Below are 22,938 nucleotides of genomic sequence, written 5' to 3' on the forward strand. Positions count from 1 at the left end.
TATCACTGTCAGTCCTTAATATATCCCCTGGAGTATAAACTTATTTTCTCAAGACTTTCATACAAATCAGCTAGGATCTGAAATAACCACAGCCTACATTATAATATGGAGATGATGCAACATTAGATATTTCCTATTTTAATCTGAACTCTGTCCTTAGATTTGCTTTAAAGAAAATGTTTGAGACAAGCCATGAAATTGTCTTCGTGCTTAGTTTTAAATACTGTATTTAGGTATTCAATGTACTTCGTATTATCAAGACTTTTAAAACCACTCAGAATATGCTTAATGCTTTTGAGAAACCTGAAAGACTAGGAACTGAAAGGATAGATTGTGAGGTCTCTGACAATTTCAGAAAAAAAAAACAAACAAACACCACCACAAGGGACCCACAAAGGAACTGAGTCACAAATGTTCCTTAACAGATCCCATTTCACTCACTTCCTGACAATCTGAATGTCAGGCAGAATACTGATGACAGGTAAGACCTTAGGCAGCCTGTTGCTACATCATGGTGAAAACAAGGAATATCATACTAGGCAAGAGAAAGATGCCCACTCGCTTTTCTGTTTGTTTTATTATGTTCTATGGCTATGGGAGTAAAAGACTGCTTAAAGTCACTGAGAGCCCATCAATCTGAGACACTGACATTCTGTTGCAGTTCATCATCGCCCTCATGACATTTGTCAGTCAATAAAAGTCAAAGGGATGGCTTACCATCAGTGGCTCCAAGCCTCTGTGATGTTGTGAATCCAAGGAATCACACATATACAGAACACAATTTTTATCCCCCTTTCAATTGGGACGCATCAGCTGTGCCAAGTCCCATGTTAGAGACAGCAGAGGATATAGAGATGAATGAGATCAAAGTCTCTGACCCTCATGGGGCTTAAAATTGAACTGAGAGATATGAGAAATACCTATAAAGATTAGAGAAAGGGGCATACAAAGGGAACACAAATTCTAGGGCTGGCTGTAGGAAACATATTCTATTAAGTTGAAAGGAAGTCTCTATTAAACAAGTTCTTAATGGATGGGTAAAACTCTGACAGGTAGTAGAAATGGGGAAAGGTGGAGGAGGAGGAGGGGGACCACATTCAAGGCAGAGATAAAGAATAAGCAAAGTGAAGAGGAAACCTTCTTCCAAAATACTCTTGGGAATATTTTGAGAAGCAGACTAGTTTGATTATCCTAGGGCACATATGGGAGAGCAATAAGGATGGTTGGATCCATGAAATAGAGGCCTCCCCAATACCAGTCTGAATTTTACCATAAAGGCCAGACAGAGCAACTGAAGTTTTTTGAGTAGGAGTATAATGATCAAAACTTCACTGCATAAGGAACTCAGGCCACAGTAATGAAGAATGAATTGTTAACCTTTTCTGGGGTCATGAGCTGCTTTGGCAGTCTGGTGAAGTCTATAGGTCCCTTCTCAGAATAATGTTTTTAAATGCATAAAATTAAATGAAACACATAGGATTACAAAGGAAACCAATCCTACTGAAACAGTTAGCAAAATATTTTTAAAAAACAAATTCATAGACCTCAGGCTAATAATATCTGCTCTACAGTAATTTGAAGTCCATTAAAAACAGAATATTTGATGAATGAGAATGGCTCTTAATTCATGTAGAACTACTGACAGGTGGTGGGAAAACTCACCATGAGTGGGGGTACCAGGTACACCCCATCCCTTCCCTTGGGCTGTCCCAGAAGTCAACTGGGACTATGAGGCAATAGGAAGACCCAACCCTATGAAGGAAGCCTCTCCCCTTGCCTTTTGCCTTTATTCCCTTTTCCTGCCGGGGGCTGCCAAGAATCCATCTGGGTTTCTTGACTGCTCACAGGGCATGAATGAGGTGGGAGTCAACAACTCTATTCCTTCTGGCAAGATTGGAAGACCACCAGGCCTTACCATCTGTCTTTCCTCTACACCCTGCAGACCCCCAGCACTATCATGTGACCTACTGACCCTAATCTAAGTACCCTTGGGGCCTTGCTTGCCATCTGCCCTTAAGACTTCTCAGTTTTTCCTTCCTCCCTGCAGCTAATTTTTTTGTTTAATCTACTGCCTCCCCCAATTAGAGTGTGAGCTCCTTGAGAACCAGAACGATCTTTCTATTTGTAACCCCAGTGCTTAGCACAGAGCTTTGCACATATAGCAAGCATTTAATAAATGCTTTTTCATTCATTGATTCATTTAAAATAACTACAAGGAAGTCTGGTTGTCAATCTCACATAAAGAAAAAACAGGACTAAAATTAATAATCATGACTGGTGTAAACTGCAGTTTTATTCAAATTCAATTAAACTAATCTTTAAAAAAAATACAATCTCCAAGGAGACACATTTGATGAGCAGCTTTATTAATGGCAAGTTAAAAGTCCTCTCTTCTTTAAAATTAATTGAATCATGTTGCATTGATAATGAACACAGAGATGTGGATTTCTGCCTTCTCAAATTTCCTTCTCTCCTCACCTCCATACAACTTATGACACTCAGCCCTGAGGATGAAGTTTGCTTCCTTGAGGTTTAAGACTTTAGAATAAATGCCAGCTGATTCTGGAACAAGTCCAGCAAATAAGTGAGATTCCTAAACATCAGAAAATCCCAATTACAGGACAGAGACCAAAATCCAAACCAGTATTTTAAGGAAATAAATATTTAATCTGAGTCAAGTGGCTTCTTTAGGAAATATCCTGGTGTTAGCTCGATCCTTTCTTGGCAGAGGTACATTTTGGCAGATACAAGGGTGGTGACTGCCCAACACTCAATAGCTCCTTCAGATTGAAGTCAGATGTACACAGCATTCTCAATTTAAACTGATTAAACACACAGACTAAACCAGGTAATTACAAATGCATGTGTTGGCAATTGGGGGAGGGAGGAGACAGAATGGGGACTTGCTTATTTTTTAAAGTGTTTTCAAAGATGGGAACAATTTTACACACAAAAAAAGTGGAATTATGCCAAATACAGAAACAGATGTTTGGGGGTAGTTAAACTGTTGGGAATTCAGACTTCTTGTCTAGCATCACCTGGTTTTGATTCTAGATTCATGGACTCAGGTTAGTTTTACCTCGATAGAGTACTATCTCAAGTTTTCAAAAAACATTAACTTACTACCACTGGGACTAAAGTAGTCCAACATCTTGGTTTTTTTATTCCCTTAATTTCATCTTTATGGAAGGTACAACAAAGAGTGAATATTCTTTTTTTTTTTTATTTGGTGCAAACTACATTTTTATAACCTCTGATACAGCAAGTGAAACAAATACAGGATGAATTTATCAGTCAATGTGTTAACAGAATCTTCAATATAGGCACCCAAAGCTGTTATTTAACTTTTAAATGCTTCTTGGACAACTGAAATTTTAAAGAGGAAAAAAAACTATAGTTCTTGGACTCAAATTAAAGCATCCATGTTCAAAACAGTGTGAGTACTGTCCCTCCTGATACAATTTTTGTCCATCTCTTTCTGTAAATCCTCCAAAGAGCACTGCATGTGGCATATGAGAGGTGAGTTTAAACCATCTAGCTATCAGTGTTCAGTGTCTCTACATAACCAGGCAATGTCCTTTTCCAATCATATTATCATGATGATGTCTTCTCCTGACACATTTTGCACACATGCTATCGTTAGTAACATGATGCAGCCTTACAATATCAAGTTTTTGCACCACCATTTTAGGTCACCTGCAGTTTTGATTCTTCTTTGATCATGCTGTTTTGTGATTCACAACCATATGGTACCACTGGGAGAATATTAGGTAGTGTGAAAGAGATGGGCTTTTTGAAGGAGTTCAGCTTGAGATCACTGTAATAAGCACTGAACAACTCCTCAATTGTAATCCAGCCCTCCTTGACCTATTTATTAAATTCTGTGCACAGTTCTCTTTGTAATACCTGTTCAAGATATGCATACTAATGAATTAACATAACATGCTGCCAGTCAACTGAACGTTGTTACCTGGGCGACACATGCTTTTCAAACGCACTGTCTTTTTTATGTGGATGAGAGGCCATTTAACTGAGAAGGTCTTCAGAGGTGAAGAAGTTTTAGTTAGCAAGTGTGAACCACAAATAGCAAATCAGGAACATCTGGAATACCTAAGTATTGAGAACACCCTACATTTGGAGTAGAAAATGTCATACTGGACTCAAATAGTTAATTCAGTGTTAGGTAAATCTGACTGATTTGACTGGGGCCTTCAACAATGGAGATCTGCAGATCATCTACCAAGTAGAGTGGGGCCATCTCCAGCAGTCCTGATGTGTATCTGCCTGGACCCAGACAGCTCTGGAGGAGAAAGTGAGGCTGGTGACTTGCTCTGCCCTTCCTCACTTAAATCCAATTCATTTGCATGTCATGGCATCACCTCCATGATGTCATAATCCTCTTCAAGAATGAAGGACAAAAAACAAACTGTGAGTAGTAGGAGCTGCCCCAGTGGGGACCCAAATGGAGCTGGCCAGTTGGGCAACAGAGCTCCTGCTTCCTTTCTTTATTTCCTTCTTCCTAACTTTACAAGATATCTTGGGATTTAGAGGCTAGATTTCTTTCTTAAGGACCATGCTTTAAACCCAAACTAGTCTGGTTGTCACTGATGGGCCAACAATACGTCTAAGCAAAACTCTGCTTGGTCAGTGTTTGGCTTTTGATTGAGTGAGAATGAATATAAACAGGAATTATCAAACAGCAACCAAGTATAGAGTAGTCAGGGATGCAGGGAAATATAAAGACCACTAACTGCTTTAATTCAGATCAAATTGAAGAAGGCTACTCAGCTATGATGCACCTACAAATTATATTAGTTCCTAAGTACTTTGCTGTTCATAAAAGTGACTATAAAGATGGTGTAGTATCAGTGAACCTGTCTAATATCCTAGTAAAAAGATTACAGCAATATATAGACAAAAATTATTCACTAGCAACAATTCCATCATAAGCAGAAATTATACCAGGGATGGATAGTTCAACACTAGGAAACAATTAACATAATTAATCACATTAAAGCAAAAAAACACTTCAGACCATATGATTACATCCAGAAACGCAGAGGGGGAAAAGGCTTTGACAAAATCTAACACTCACTTAATGCTAAAAACCTTACAAAGTTTAGACTTAAAGCAAGGATGGCTCCTCTTCCCCACTGTTATGAAATAGTTCTAAAAACACTAATGTTAGCAAGCTAAAAAGAAAGAAATTAAAGACATAACCACAGGCATAGAATACAGACAACTCTGGAGACACAGCAAAGGAACTTACTGAGACAATGAAAAGCTTCAGTAAACGAGCACAATACAAAATTATGCCACAACACTGATAGCAATAACAAAATTCAGACAGAAATAATGAAAGGGAAATCTCAAAGAAACCACAAAATGGATAAAACACCATCAATATGCCTTATACAAATATGATTATAAACCAAGCTTATACAAGCACAACTATAAATCACGCTTTAAGAAAATGATGAAAGGTTTAGAACATTTGGAGTGATAGTCATGGCTCAAGGTTGGGCTACATGAATATAATAAAAATAAATGAAATTAATTTGCAAATTTAGTATTATACTAATCAAACTATGAAGCGGTTATATAAAACTAGACAAAGTAACATTCATTAAGAAGAATGAAAAGCTCAATCACTCACTGGGAATAATAGTGGGAAAGGTATAAGTGACATGAGAAAAGTATTTCCAAGCATCAACTTATCTTACAAAGTGGTAATCATCAAAACCACTGTCACTGGATTAAAAAAAAAAAAGTAGATGAAATAACTGAATTCAGTGACCTAGAGTTCAATAAACTGAAGATTACAAATCACACGGAGAAGAATCTCTATCTGACAAGAACTGCTGGGAAAACAACAAAGTAGTATAAAAAAATAGGTTTTGACGAAATCTTTACAACATATACCACAGCAGCTCAAAATGGACACAACCTAAATATTAATGGCTACCTCTATCCCCCAAAAGGGAGGAATGAAAAAAAAATTGGATGAGAACTTTTTCATAGCCTAGGGGAAGATTCTTTACCAAACAAAATCTATCATCAGAAATAAAAAAATTTGATTGTATGAAACTGAAAAGCTTTTACATAAATCAATACAACAAGGATAAAAAGGGAATTATTGATTGCCAAAACAAACAAACAAAAACCCTGTCAAAGAGCATTGATATATCCAAGGAAATTGAACACAAATATAAAAGAGCCACCATCAAATGATGCAAACAGTTTTCAAAAGAAATTCACATTGTTGGCAACTATATGAAAAGATTGTCCCAAATCACTAATAATTGGGAAAAATGCAAATGAAAATACATCTGAGGTTTCACCTAACACCTAGCAAGTTTGAAAAGATAACAAACAGACCACATTAAATGGGAAAAGACAGACACACTAAATACATCATTGGTGGAGCTATGAATTTTTTTCAACCCCTCTGGAAATCAATTTGGCATTATGCTAAGAAAACAACTAAAATGTCATTTGCTTCAGAAATCCCACTGCTTCCATAGATCCTAAAGGGGTCAAAGATTAAAAAGTTTCCACATACACTGAAATATTCCTAGCAGCATGTTTTATTGTAACAAATAATTGGAAACAAAGTAAATGCTCATTGATAGGGAATAAGCAAATGAATATAATTATTGCAGTTTAAGAAATCATGAATATAAAGAATTCAGTGCAATGAAGTAAACAAAATCAAGGTAACAATATGAACAGCATACTTATGTAAATATAATTATAATGACTGTTTGGCCTCAAATAAGAGATGAGAATGTAAATCTAACCAACTAAATCTTCCTCTCAGCCTACCAAGGAATCATGTGACTAACTGAAATAATACTAACTGACATTTATAGGGAGCTTTAAAGTTTGCAAAGCACTTCATATTTTCTCATTTGAGATCTATCACATCCCTGTGACATATATACTAAAGGCATTAGTCCTACTTCAAAAAAAAAAAAAGGAATCTGAGACTTGGAGAATATGTGACCTGATGAGAATCATTAAGAGTAATTATTAGAAGTAGAATTTAAAATTATGCCTTCTTGACTCCAAAACCGTTCATTACTCTTTCTACTATGTCAACCAGCATCTCTGAAACAGATCAACATTGTGAATAGATTGAGAACAAATTTTATTGGTCCCATTTCTTTTCCATTGATCAAAGGCACCCATTCCTCAAATGTTTAATTATCTCTTGGAGTCATGGAAGATACATATAAAATGCGCCCAAGTCACAAAGTAAATAGAAATGAGCTGGGCTATGAATCAGAGGGACAACAGCAGAGCCCAGGTCTCCTAGTAACTACTAGGATGAGCTAAATAACAGAAGGCTCACCTACTTCTTGTGAAATGTGAACTGACAGCTTAAGTCTTTTTGTACTAAGGCATCACCCAGACTCATGGATTGAGGGCTTGAAGGGATCTTACAAGTTATTACTCTGGTCCCCTCATTTTAAAAAGGAAGAAGCAGGCATAAGTAATCACTTACAGTCAGTGTCTGGACCCAGCTTCCCTAATACCAAACCAATACTCTTTCCAGTATACTATATCACGGGTGTTCTCCTTAATATCTTTGCTTCATTCTGGCAACTCTCACTTTCATTGCTCCTAAAAGAATGTCATCATTTCAATAGCTCATGAGTCTGAAAATAATCAGGGCTTAAGTTTAGGTGTAGTAAATGGCTGCCTATAAACATGATCAGGGCACTGTGTACTGAGACACTTTTGGGACCCCCTGGTTAGGGTACTACAGTGTTCCTGTTTCTTTAATTTTCCCCCTAAGTCATAACTCTGCTGGGGGGGTTCCTGAACTTGGAATAAGGCTTCTGGCTTCTTTGATAAAAACTGCCCTTCTAGTGTCCACAGCTTCTGGTTATCTTGTACCAAAACTATGATTTTTAACATGCTAGCATGCCTAGCCTATATAGGAAGAAGGCATGCGGGTATGTCACAGGAATCCAATTTACAATATTGATGAAATTTTAGAGAAATATAAATGGTAAGACAATACATTCATCCTTCTTAGCTGAATATGTGTATTCCCAAAGAAAACTCCCTATAGAATTAACTGTTATCTGGACTACTATCAATAAAACAGTCATTCATTAAAGCACTTACTATGTGCCAGGCACAGTGCTAGGCATTCATATTATACAAACATAAATAATGAAACAATCCTTATTCTCATGGAGATTGCTTGCAGTTCCTCCTCTTAAAAAAAGGCTTCTAAAATAATAATGGCTCACATTTACATAGGGCTTAAAGGTTCATCAAACAACTCTGTGAGATTAGACAGAGCAGGTAGGGATCTGGAAAGTGGACCCAGAGAGATTAAACGAATGAAATCTGTCTTTCCACTTTCTCACAGTGGACTCGGTAACTGACTAATACAATGATTAGTTTATCTGGAGGGGGAGAGATGATGGACATGTATAGTTTGGAAAGACAACTTCCAAAGCTTTACAGCCAAATTATTGTGATGGATTTAGTTGCTCTTCAAGATTAGCATCTATTTAGGAATTAATTATTTCATATTTCAATCAAATATGAATACACACATTCATCACCCATAGGACAAAATCAGGATGGAGGAATTGCAGAATTGGGTGGACTCTGCCACCCATACAGCAACATACTTATTCATTCAATAAACAGGTACCTGTGTCCTGAAACAAGGCTCTATTACAGCTGATGTGGTAAAATAACAAAATGTCAGTTATGAGAGATACCATAAATCATCTCATGCAACTTCATACCTGATTTGGAGAATCTGTCTAAAACATTTCTAAAATTCAGCCATCTAATTTTTGTTTGAATACCTTCAATGCCAAGAAAATCATAAGTAAGGAAATTTTTTTATTTTCTACATTTTAAGGACATTGATAAACTAGAGCCTCCAAAGCCATTATGTCCTCCCTGAAACTCAAAGTCAAACTAGCCTTTTTGTAGCCCAAGTTCTGTACTCATTATATACACACAAATAGCTGTAAGATTTAATTCAAATATTAGGTATCTATTGTATGCAGAGTACCATACTAATAGTATGGTAATACTTTCTTTAATCTGTCTCTTCCTTCTTGAAAAAGAAAAACAAAACCCTTATCACATACATGCATAGTCAAGTAAAACAACTGTTTTTCAGTCATTCACTGTTGTCCAATTCTTTCTGACCCATGGATCATACTATCAATGAGGTTTTCTTGGCAAAGATGTTACAGTGCTGCTTTACCATTCGTTTCCTTCTCCATTTTCCTCCCACTGGCCATGTCCAAAAAATACATATCACAATCTGTACCCCGAGTCCATCATCAGTCAAGAAGTAGGTAGCATGTTTCACCATGGGTCTTTTGCATCATGATCGGTCATTGCATAGACAAGATAGAAGTGTTTCAAAGGTCTCTGTCTTTATAATGCTGTTATTATATAAATTGTTCAACTGGTTCTATTTTACCCTGTATTTATTCACATAAATCTTCCCATTTAAAAAAAACTGTCCTCTTCATCATTTCTCAGCATAATACAATTTGTATTATTTGTATTTCCTAATTTGATTCTTACCAAGTTTCTTCCTCAAGTCTTTCCTCACTCTAAACTATCTTCTACACAGCTGCTGAAGAGCCCCTCCTAAGCATACCTCTGACCATGTGACTCCCCTGCTCAAACTTCAATGGCTCCCCATAAGCTTCCTAGATAAAACAGAAATTGTATTTGGTGTTAAAAGTCCATCAATGCCTTCAGCCAACCTATCTTTCCAGACTCATTCTACATTACTTCCCCATATGTGTTTTACAATCCAACCAAACTGTCCTCTTCTCTCTTCCTCACACATAGCACCACACCTTCCATTTCTATACCCTTGGCACAGGCTGTTCTATGCCTGGAGCTGTTCTATGCCTGGAATATACTCTCAACCCTCAGCTCCAGGTCGGGAAAAAGAAAAAAACCAAACCCCCCAAAACACAACCCTCTATTAAAAGTACAGCACAAACACCACCTTCTGTTCTTAATTCCCACAACTGCTAGTGAATGTATGCACTCTCCCCCTCACTACTTTGTATTTATTTGCATTTGTTCTCTTTTTATTTATATATTTTTTTTCTTTTAGAATGTATTCTTCTTGTGAGTAGGAATTGTTTCATTCTTCTCTCTCTCTCTCTCTCTCTCTCTCTCTCTCTCTCTCTCTCTCTCTCTCTCTCTCTGTATGTGTGTGTGTAAGGGGAAGGGAAGAGCACAACATCCCCACCACCTAAAGTGCTGCCTCATGTGCAGAGTTGCTTTCTTTTTTTTTTTTTATAAATTATGGTTGATAGGTGTGTACTTATATATTTGAGTACACACACACACACACACACACACACACACATGCACGCACGCACGCAAAAATTAATTACATATGTTTAATGTTAATGCTACAGAATATCAAAACTCTTTTTCCCCTAGGTTCTATTTTAATTTCAAATTGCCTACATTGAATAGATTTCTAAACAACTGACCAGGTCCTACCCTGTAAAGTTCTTCATTACCAAGTCTAAAGAAGTCATCTATTTCTATGCAGTTTTCTACAGTCCCTGGAACCTACTGGGTGCCGGCCCTTTGATCCTTGAAGTAAGTGTAAATTACCGGACACTACACGTTCCCACTATCAGGACTTAGCAGCCTCTGGCAATGTTAAGGAGATACCTTTGTTCAATACCACTACTTCAGAAGGGCCACTGAATTGCCATTCTCAAGTAGACTGTGTTCAGTTCATCTCTCTGTAAATGGAGGCTGGAAGGTGACAGTTTTACGGCTGCCATGTACACATCAGTTTGGTGACTCCAAACTCACAGCTGTCTCCTGGTGCCGAGTAGTTTACCTTTGGGTCTTTGGCTGAGGTCCCACTTCCAATCAAAGCAGTGGGGACACAAAGTCAATGTGAAAGAATACCACTTCTGTTGCTGCACAGGGCTAATTTATTGGTTACTTTCTTATTCACAATCCTTCTCAATGACTAACGGACTACAGGCCCAGAAGCAAGCTGGAGGACTAATTTAAGATCACCAAGTAGTTTAATGGGAAAACACACTTAGGTATTTTAAGTAGAAAAATAAAATTACCATATGAGAGAGATGAAAAATGTTTGGTGGAGTACAAAGTGGTGTCATTTTGAAGGCTTTCTATAATCTGGCTGCTGACTTTCCTGTCCATATTGCATTTCTTATTGATCCTATATACAGACTTTTCACAATCCTATGGGAAGCAGACTCCATCTTCCTCTTTTCTTGACCTGACCTCTACTTGTTAATGTTTGTGGGGTTTCATAACGTCATCCCTTTCCTTCCAAATGTAGCAGAATCCATTTGGAGAAAGTTTAATACTATTTTTTTTAACAGCACTCGACAGGTTTTCAAAGTGTTTTTCATGTACTGAATATTCTATTTCAGGCTGGATGATAACCTTGGACAACATCCCTTCCCCCTCTCCCCCAACCTACTTTGCAGACGAAAAAAATGAGACTTCTAATAATGATGAGGAAGGAAAGAAATCTAGGCTTTTTTTCTTTCTTTTGTGGGGGGGTCGGGGGGGCGCGCACGCGTGCAATTGGGTTAAATGACATGCCCATGATTACACAGCTAGTTAAGTGTCAAATGTCCGAGTCCAGATTTGTATTCAGGTTCTCCTGAATCTAGGGCTGGTGCTCTATCCATTATGCCACCTAGCTACTTGAACATCTGGGCATTTTAAAGGTAATCAATTTTCTTCTGGTAAGAAATAGGTCCAGTTTATAAAATTACAGGCTTAGGGTACAAATTCTCTGCTTTTCTTTGCTAACTCTGGTGTCTATTAATCAAATAATTGGGGAGTTAATTGGTGCCGTGGATAGAGTGCTAGGCTTAGAGTTAGGAAGATTCATCTTCCCAAGTTCAAATTTGGCCTCAGACACTTGCTAGCTGTGTGTCCCTTGTCAAGTTACTTAACCCTCAATTTCCTCATCTGTAAAATGAGCTGGAAAGGGAACCAACCAACCACTCAAGTATCTTTACCAAGAAAAACCCCAATTGAGATAATGAAGAGTCAGAATGACTGAACAACCACAAATTAAATAATTATCCACAAATGTCAAAATGAAAATCTTGCTATCAGAATGAAGGTAAAGCACATGCCAGCAAAGCAGTATAGGTATGTCTGGACCAAAATGACAAGTATTGGTCTAAGAATCAACAAAAATAGCCTTTGAGAAAAACGAAGGAAGTGGGACTTGATATCATCCAAAGGAATTAAAAGTACAGAGCCTAAGAGGCACTAAATTTTGCAGAAGTCATGAGAAAGAATAGGCGGTAAATCAAAGGATGAATTTATTAAACAAGTATTTATTAACTGCTGAGCAGTATGCTAAATGCCTGGGATGTAAGAACAAAAAGAATCAGTTTCCCCCTCAAGAAGCTCACATTCTTTCAGGAACAACTAATTCTTACTGAAGATTCCCAACAAGAAAAAAAGAATCATAGGGCAGAAGTACTCTGAGGAAAAAAAAAAAACAACAAAACAGTGATCCTCCACTACTTTTTCAGTCATTCCATGAAACATCAGCACTAAGAAATAGTGTTATAGAGGTCACATGTTACGTGTCATAGGCGCTAGAGGGGAGTGGCCTTACAGTTCACCCAGTTAAACCTCCTCATTTTATATAGGAGGTTAACTGTGAAGCCTGGAGGTGAACTGATCTGTCCAAACTAGCTGATTTGTCTCACAACCAGCAAGCTGCAGAGGCTAGATTAGAACCAACATCTTCTGACTTCCAGGGTACTCTTTACACTACACAACACATGGTTACATATTCTTTTGTCCATATTTTGGGGCTAAAGGAAACCTATGAATCCTGAAAGGAGATAACATGTTACTTCGAGAATGCAAGAACCTAATTCACAGTTTCTTCTTAGACACTTATCTTTGTGTCCTCCAAAATACTTTTAACATTTATAGTGATCCTAAAGGTACCCATGAAAGTGATAATGTTTTAATAACAACAACAGTGTACCACAGAATTACTGCTGTAACATAGAGCAAGACATTTCTCCTCAAAGAAGCTAATAAAAAAAAAACAAAGTTCCTGAATATCTTAGCTACAAGATGTCAATAAAATTGAATTTATGTCTGGTTTAATTCGGCAATGGAATAGTCAGTAGTTAAAGGGTAGATAAACTTCCCCTCGTCTCTCTTTTCCTGAGAAACTTTCAGATGTTGAAAATCAATTCCTTTTGTCTCCTTGTTATTCATCTGCTACACATTAAACAGAAACTCTGGGCATCTCGTGATCCCGCGGGGTCTTTCATCTCTAGAGGAGCCTGCTACAAATTAAATCCTTACTCTCTCTCTCAAATTATAGATATGTATTGTAGCAAGCCATTGATTTATCAGCTCAAGCTTTTTGCTAGTTCAGCTTGGTGTGACTAGCTAATCGTGGTCTTTTAACTGAAGCTGCTCCTTCATGGCGCTTCTGATACTTCAACTCTTGACTACAGCATTTTACTAGATTGCTCTGATTACTGTACAAAAGCACAGTTTTATACACCTACAGTTCCTACATCCTTGTGATAATGCCATCTAGGCAATTAGCACCATTATACATATAAATATATAAATCACTGTACATGAACAACAGTTTATGAGAGTAATGTTTTCTGATAGCAACATCCTACTAAGAAAGGATCATCATAAGGGTTATTACAAAGAATATGGAAATAAAGAATATGCGTGAGATCACTTGAATATATTTAATTGAAACAAAAATATTATTAGAGTTAGACTAGAGGGACCTTTTTAATGAAAGTTCTTTTTTTTGTATACCAATTTTAATATTTCAGTAGGCTCCCCATTTTTTCTAGGTCTTCATTTAAAAGAAATGAACTTTCATGTTACCCCCAACACTTCAGTATGAGCAGTAACTATATTATTCCTTCATCACTAAGTTCCTGTTGCATACACTGCCATACGTCCCTCCCTCCCATACAGAGATTTCAAAGCTCCTTGGTCTTTGTCAAGTCTACAGCGAGGTTTACCTTTTCATTCCAATCTTATTCTTTATCATTCTTTCACTTTATCTTCTTCCTACCAGATGTTGTTCACCACACCCTTAAGCTCACATATAATCCCTGTAGCTGACATAAAACATCCAAATCGAGGAAAATGTTCATCTTCAGCACTTGGTTCACTTATCTTTTGAGAACCTAACACTATACCAAGCATCTCTATTATTGGATTCCTTTTTGGTATGAAGACATACACAAACACAGATATCTAATCTAGAATGAGTTACTGGGAAATTTATGGAAGTTAACCAAAATCCAGTCGTATCAATGCATCTATGAAAACACAACAAAATATCTTAACTTGTGAACAAATTTGCCTATTATTTCAGATAGTTAACAAAAACAAGTGGCAGTCAGCATTTGGTCTTTGATACCCATATCCAAACTTTCTCAAAATTTTAAATACACTGTCAGACCAAGATAGGGAAACCAACACATATCTGCATTTGTGACTTCAATGGATACCCAAATTCAAGCTACAAAAGATCATCTTAAAGCTTCTTCCCTTCAAAACCTTGGGTAATGGGCCATTTTCAAGGTTCCAACTAAAGTCTTACCTCACTTGAATCTTCCTGTTGGTTGATAACGGCCAGGGCATCTTCAGCGGCCTGCCTCTTTGCTTCTGCAACTGTTCGCTCCATCTTGGCCCTCTCTGAAGTGATCATGTCATGGGCCTTCCGCTCTGCCTCTGACACAGCCTTCTGCAACTCAGTCATAGCTTGACGTTTCACCTCATTGACTGCTTCCTCTACAAAGAAACAAAACCCCCAAAGGGAAAGACTGCAAATCAGCACAGCAATTTGGATTATGGCTATCTATGAAGGAGCACTATGCAAAACATACTGCAAAGTCATCTGAGGATTACACATTTCTAGTTGTATCAAGATTCCACAAAGCCCTGAAAACTGATATTTTTCCCTTGAGTTTGAGATTGAGAAACAATCCAATGAAAAGCTACTGGAACTTCTCTGTGATATTTTATCCACTGGACACAACAATATTATTTTGTTTTCCAAACACATGAGCATTTTCTTTTCACTCTACAGCAAACAAAAGTGAGTTCAGTTTTTGGTCAATAATATCAATGCTTAATCTCCCTAATCGAGCTGCTTCAAACTTTTGGTCACCTAGAGCAGGTAGGCTAATCTCTTATAAGTATTTGTTATTTCTTGAATACAAAATTAACATGCCAGTTACTAAGGACTACTGGGGAGTCTGGGAGTCCCTACTTTATTACCTCTAGTATCCCTCATATTGAAATTTTTATAAGTTACTGGTATAATAGAAAACAGAAAGTTGAAACATTTTTTCACATGATTATTAACAGTTTCTAATTCTTCTTTTGAGAACTGTTTGCTTATATTATTTGAGCACCTGCCTATCTAAGAATGCCTTTTACTTATATATTTGTTAGAAGGTGTGTGTGTGTGTATGTGTAAAATCTTTTAGATATCAAACTCTTCAATGGATTCATTGTTTTTGTTGATTTTTCCCCTTTTATCTCTTTTTCTTTAAAAGATAGTCTTTATTGTATGAGATAGCACTCTGAGAGGGTAAAGGGGGGATTTTAGGCAATGTAAAAAACAAAAAAATAATAATGTAAAAATTTTTAAATAACCTATTTCTTTGTACACTTATCAAAACAGAGAGGAAATGTGCGTAAATATGTATATATACATTTATTTATGTATGTGTGCATATACACACTCCCTAACACACACCAAGCCATGTATGTATGTATGTATGTATGTATGTATGTATGTATGTATGTACATACGTACAATCTCCTTTAAAACCCACTGCAATTATCCTGCTAGTTGAAGAGTGAAATAGAGAATACTGAAAAGGCAACTCATAATAGCAATTAGGTTAATACAGACCTTTTAAAGAAAATCAATGATGAAACAGACAATATAGCTTTACTTCTTCTGTAATCATTTCCTGAGAATTATTAAGGGGGAGGGGTATACACAATCTATATGATAGGAAGATTTAGAAATTTACCATCGCTTTCTGACTTATACTTTCCATTTTCATATTTTAAATAATCATTGCCCTACTCAAGCAAACACCTACATTTTCTTTCATTAACTTACTTACAATACAACATACTTTATCACAGCATTGTACCATACGAGAAAATGTTCACGTTTTACATCTTTCATATCTGACTGAAAGAAAACACAAGCTGTCAAACTTGTTATTCAGTTTTAGATACAGAAAGAGTGCAAAGATTCTACTAATGTACAATCATGCAATTGACAACTACAAGTCATTTCCCTTTTAAAAAATTAACTATTCTAATTAACAAGGGAAAATATCCTCCCTCTGAATTAGTTTATCTAATTTTCATCTTTATTCAAAGCAAAATTACAATGATTAATTGAAAATTTAATAAGCAGTAATTATTAACTTGGCAAACGTAGTACCAATTAACACTCTATTAAAACTAATTATGACATGTTTCATTCAAGTGTTTGCACTTAATTGTTTCACCCACTTAAAAAGCACCTTAATTAAATGTTCTGTTTAATTAAAAACACAGATTCCTAATAAAAATGTTTTACTGTAGATTAAAAATGTAAGAGTTACAAGTACTCCTCTGGTTGCCTAGTACTCTGAGCTTTGTTTGACATACCTACAGTTCAGAACTTCTGAAATCATCAAAAACTATCACCTAGGAATCAGTTGCCATGACACTTGTAACCTGCATTCTTATAGCAGCATTCCTTAAATTATATTAGCTAAACTTCATAAACCCAAAGGTATGAACAATTAAAGGGCACTTATTCTAACTAAAGTATGTTAAAATTATATGGGTTTTTAAAAAAATATGCCCTTAAAAATGGAAATTTTGCAAAACCTGAACATTACCAAAAAGCTGACGGCATTTCTTCACGTCTCCACTCGTTATCCAAGCACAAATGAATAGGATGGCAGGAACAAAGGAGAGGGGGAGGTAAAAAGGGGAGAGAATGAGGGCTGAGGTAAGTCCTACTCTTCCACTATACAGTCAAGGCCTAATTTACTTTGAATATTCAAGGTGAATTAAAATTCTAAGTGGCAATACAGGACAATAATTTTTGCTTACGATCAAAGCTGCAGCTTGACTAATTGTGTATGCAAATCAGGCAATTTATATTTAAATTATGCATTCCTATTCTAGTCCCACAGGCATATACAGATCAGCAAAGAGAATTGGTAGGACATTGGCAAGGTGCTTGAATATTTATTACCAACTGCAAACATTCTCTGATCACTTGAAAAGAAATACACAGAAGAAAACATACAGACGCAATTTTATAACCATCTTTATGTGAGATGCCTCAAATTTTATAAAGACTTTTTATTCTGGGGTTTGGTTTGGAGGGTTGTTTATAAAGTTGGGAAGAAATTTTACCATTTGTTACAAATTTCGATTTCAAAAAATTGTATGATGTGCTTTCTGTACATAATAAAATCTCCTGTAATTACCATTTTATGTTAAGAGGAGTATACTGGTTATGAATTAAAATTCAATCCAAATTTGCTTTATACCTTATGAAATCTTTTTGATTTAATGGCATTATTTATACTTTCCATTATTTATATTTTGCCTTAAACTTAAGGAAGGCATAAGACTTTTCATGCAAAAAGTTGGACACTGAGTTTTTCTATGGGTTTACAATGAAACATTCCAATTTTTCCCCCAAACAATATAGAATGCAAAAATAAATATATACATATTTGCATATAAACATACATTCCTACATCATTACTAGTTGAAATGGCTTTAACAGTATGGGTAAATGCCCGATAAGAGGAGGGTTCACACTTTTTACATCATATACTCTAATATGGAATATGCCAGGTGTGTTATGATTTCATTTTATCACTTAAAGTATGTTTAGAAACCTGTCAAGAAAGGAATCTACTAAATAATAGATGATCTAGAATTTTTAGTAGTCACAGACCATCTTATAATTACATTTTATTCACAAACTATGAGAATTCCTTCAGTTTTCTTATGTATTCTGGAAGACTGGGTTATCTTTTAAGAAGAATAAAAATTAATCCGAATGATTAATAGAAGTCATACTTTAAACACATCACCAAATCAATAATAGTGACATATAACCCTTCCTTCTTTGAGGGGTAAATCAACAACACAAATTGAACCAAGGTGTTTTTTCTTCTTCTATCACCTACCCTGTCAACCCCAACCCCTTCCCAATCCAAAATTATATGCATTAGAGGCTTCAGAGAAGAGAAACTAGAAAGAGGAAAATAAAAGTGCCAGGTTCAGTTCCGTCCAAGATGGGAGAAGTACTGAAAAAGTAGTAAATCTTAAGTACAGAATTTGTATCTGCTTCCAATTGCTTACCACTTAAAGTAGACTTCTTTTGTCTATAGCTACTCAAATTGACTTTCTAACAAAGGTGGTACATTGAGAAAATCTGCTCTCACTTACTTAACAGCAGTCAAACAAAGGCATGAGTAGACAATAGCACAGAAGGAAACAGAATTATACAATAGTTTATTTTAGGGTTTTTTTTCCCCCTAAGATATCAAGAACTTAATTTACATAGGGATACGTGGAGAGAAAATGACTGCTTCATCCTAACAGAAACTAACCCACTGGTCTTAGGATGTAGAGAATAAGTTACACTACTCCCAAGATTCAAAGAAACAACTTGACACATTCCTTAAACTTTCTTACTGGATTCCGATGGAATGTTACTTAGAAGCCAGGATGCTGTTCAGTTTGTTGCTAAGACCCCAGTAAACTAGAGCTCCTAGTTTCGTAGTTCTAGACCTAAAGACTTCAGAGGCTGAGCACAACCTCGAACGAGGCACTGAGGCTCAGCAAACTTAAATGACTTGCCTAAAACCAATGATATTAAGACTCAGAGGTTGAACTCAGGTTTGCAGTGGTTTTTCCTTCACCTTCAACTTGTGTCCTCAACTTCATAACATAGAGGCTTCAGAGCCACATTGTACACTCAGAAAATAACAACTAGAAAAGAGAACTAGCAGAAGTGTTGTAAAGGAAATGATAAAAAGCTACAGGCCAGAAAGAAGCCTTTCACTCTCAGACTTATATACTTACACATAGCTATATGCATATGCATAGCAAGTATATGTGTGTTTATGTGTATTCAAAACATTTAACCTAGAGTTTCATAAAAGAAATCTTCTCTTTTAGTTATCAATCGATGCTATGAAAGCCTTGAATACTATCAGATTCCTAATTTCAGTACCAGCCACTTAGAAAAACAGATAAATCTTCAAATATCCATGAAAATACAATGGACAAGGTCCAAGTGCCCAGAGAAGAGGCTGCCAGTTGCATGGAACTGCAAACACAGCTGAGTCAAATCAAAACAAAAATAGCAATCTTTTATAGGAGAGGGAAAAAAGGGCCTCACTTGACTCCTGCCCCATGATTATTGCTGCCAGACCGTGGCCTGTCTAATACCTGTAAATGTAGCACTTCCCAGATCTCTAACTCAGGTAGGCAAAGCTATGTTTAACGTTATAGATGCAACAGTTCAAAGCCACAGCCGGTTCTAGTTACGGTGCAGCTTTCCTCACGTCACCTCTCAATTCCTTGAGCAGCTGTGCTGTGTCACCTCACCTGGCCTTGTACAATGGTCTGTTTAGCTGTTATGGTGCTGACATAACATACCACTAAGATTCTGTCAGATCTGAAAGTCCTTTACTTCTGCCTGCAAGTCAGTGAACATATCTTGGAAGACTCTGGATTTATCACAGAGTATAAAGTAAAGGCATTTACATGAAAAAAAAAATTACAGAAACTTTTATCATTTAAAAAAACTTAGTCTCTCCTTAGCCCACCCCACCCCTAATCACTATCAGGACCTAGCTATTAAAATCATTTTAATTCAACATAACCAAAAATTTCTTTAAGCCATCCTCCAAATGGGTCAAATAGCATTAATGGGAACTTTTTTCTAAAAGTGTATATGGAGGCTGTGAGGAAGGCGGAGAAGGCTGAAGTATGCAATTTAATTTTTAAAAAGCCAGATTTTTTTTTTCTGAAAGAAAAACTGCACACAAGCTGAGACCTTGTATGCCACATTTCAGCCTGAAACCATTATAGCCCCCTGAAAATAGGGGTTTCTAATGGAAATATTGACAGCCCCTCAATTATAGTGGCACTAGCAGATGTTGCTATAATAAAGACTATTTCATGTTCTAATCAGGCCTGGTTGAAGAATATCAAATAAGGGTTTTTTTTGTTGTTGTTGTTAGCAGTGAGTCCTTTCTTGTCATTCTTCACATCAGTGCATTAACAACTGCACACAGCTGTCAGAACACTAAGCTCATGTTTTTAAACAATTCTTACCAGCTTTCTTCCAGATCTCCTCTGGCACATATCCAGAAGCAGGCCTGTGAAGGAATTCCCGATGTGATTCTAAGAGGAGAAGGGGGCAGAGAGAAGAAGGGGGGAAGAGAAGAAGAGAGGGAGGGAAAAACATCACAAGCATTGTTAAGTTATTGTACATGATCTAGAGAACTGCCCATTTTCTTGGCTCCTTTACACCCAACAAAATTGTTTAAAAAATATTTTGCTTGCAAAATTTTTTTAAAAGACTCAAGCCATCAAATCCTAAATAGAAGAGATTGACACTGTGTGTCCTAATGTCTATGTGTTTCCATTTTTTCTAGTTTTACTTAACATTTATATTTAAAGTATAATATAGAGTTTGGTAGAAGTTTTTTTTTTTTGGAGGGGGTGGGGAAATGAGATTTTCAGTATGGGGAAAAAATCCTTGTTTTTCATTTGTCTTATTAAAGAAACGAAATTTTATTGCATGATCTTTTTTTTCAAGAGGAAGAAAAAGTTCTGCTAGAAAACAAAACAAGCTGAGGTGCCAATTTGCTACAACTTTCAACATATAGCCTTCAAGAGAAAAAAAAAAGAGGGTGGGGAGCATTAATCCATGTCCAACTACTTCTCACACTTATGTGAATCTTACTAAGTATTAAAATTGACCACTGTCATTTCAAATAAGTTTTCAAGGAGAGTGAGTTGAATTTCAAATTAAAACTTGGGCTTGGGTTATGATGGTCTGGGAGAGGAATTTATTGAAAAATTAGTCAGCATAAGACAAAGTTCAAGGTGGATTCTAATCCCTAAAGTCACTTACAAGGATAGGAAATGTGGTGGATAATAAACACAAGGATTGTACTTTTCTGTAATTAAAATAAACCTAACAGCTTGCTTAGTCTAGCATTTTCCACACCTGATACATTGAGTAGAAATTCTATGCCGGTACAAACGCCACTTCAAACTGAAATTTTGATTAAGAATATGTTAAACTCTCACTTATCTAGAAGCCAACTCACTAGTAAATTCAAACAATTGGAAATTTTCTGCACTATCATTTCATGAGAAAAGTAAATGACAGTAAAAAGAGGGCTCACACAGAATATTTATTTAAAAGTTTACAAAATGCTTTCTTCATAACAATATCAGGAAATCAATTAATATAAGAAAGTTTACACTTGGCATTAAGGGAAAAAACAATCCTAATAATTATAAGTATCCAAACACAAAAAAAAATTGTCTCAAAAAGTAGTTAGATACACAGTATGGTGAGGCTTCAAAGAAGAGGCTCTATAGATGGGCATTGTTAGGTACACTGTAATGTAGGTTCTTATCAAGGTCCATTTAGATCATCCCTTAGGTTTCCTTCTGATTTTAAGTCTATTACTCTGTAAACTTAATTAAAACATCATCTCCCAAGGTATACTATAGTCAAGACAGCGCCCAATATCCTAATAAAGGGTTAAAAGGCTTATAAGATTTACAGGTGGAATGGACTTCAAGGGCCATGATTTCAACTCCCCCATTTTACAGATGGAGAAATCAAAAATAAAGGAGATTAAGTGGCCTGTCCACCTTAGCTAGAAAGTGCCAGGGGGAGAATGCAGACCCAGGTTTTTTGATTCCAGAGGTAGAACTCTCTCCAGTATACCATATTACCTCTATCTTCTATGGCTCACCATCAGTGTTTGTTGTACAAAATTATCTTTTTGATCCCTTTTAGCTCTGAGATACTATACCTCTTTTTTGTGACAATGACTAAGCCACTGAAATAATCTTATTTAGCATAATTTTACTGTCAAATACATTTCACTGCTTTTTGATATTTTGAAAACTGGAAATCTAAGGTATTTATGTTACAACTAGAAAATCAATAGGCCATCTTCAACTTTCCTATACCTTCTGAGGGCTATTTTATAAATCAAAACACATGGATGATGGTGATGATACAGACTGAAAGTTCCTGTTTAGTAGGTACTCAACAAAAATAAGGACTTATTATTCCTGAAAAAAAGAGTAAAATTCATAGTCTTTTGAATATGTGTTAAAGGGAATATGATTACACTCAACAAAAGGTCTACCAAAGCATTTCAATTTTTATTAAAAGACCACAGAAAAAGACATGAAGAGTCACAACTTAGTTAGCCACAATTCACTAACATACAGAAAGAATTACTCTTCGAGTACAGATAGCACTTACGGAAGAATTTACGGGTAAATGTGTTATGGCAAGAAATGTTAATAAACATTTTAGGCAAAATGAGACATTGGAAAAATTGGAAGAGAATGAAAAAAAAATTTCTAAATGAAAGTAAACCTATATTAAGCTTGAAGGCCTCACAACAGCAGGTTAGTACTTTTACTGACTGGGTTAAGGAAATGAGGCAACCTTAAAGTCACCACTGTCTTAATTGGCATATTAATTAAAGAGCCACTAATTAAAACATGAGTGAACTTGGCATTTGAAATGTAATTATCTAAGCAAGACGACAAGTGAAAAATCCTAAGCAGGAAAAA

General features: G+C 36.2%; 1 protein-coding gene across 4 annotated transcripts in view; it reads right to left on the reverse strand.

The window, feature by feature from the left end:
* Positions 1-22,938, reverse strand: part of RUNX1T1 (RUNX1 partner transcriptional co-repressor 1) — a 177,029-nt gene that overhangs the window by 4,331 nt on the left and 149,760 nt on the right. For all 4 annotated transcript variants that reach the window (XM_020972875.2, XM_020972871.2, XM_020972877.2 and 1 more), the window contains 2 exons: positions 20,437-20,505; positions 14,645-14,835 (listed from right to left, as the gene is read on the reverse strand). In XM_020972875.2, coding sequence (XP_020828534.1) covers positions 14,645-14,835; positions 20,437-20,505 — 260 coding nt within the window. The remainder of the gene's footprint in view (positions 1-14,644; positions 14,836-20,436; positions 20,506-22,938) is intronic.

The sequence above is a fragment of the Phascolarctos cinereus genome, unplaced genomic scaffold (assembly GCF_003287225.1).
Source record: "Phascolarctos cinereus isolate Bilbo 61053 unplaced genomic scaffold, phaCin_HiC Scaffold_4;HRSCAF=312, whole genome shotgun sequence".
NCBI lineage: Eukaryota > Metazoa > Chordata > Mammalia > Diprotodontia > Phascolarctidae > Phascolarctos > Phascolarctos cinereus.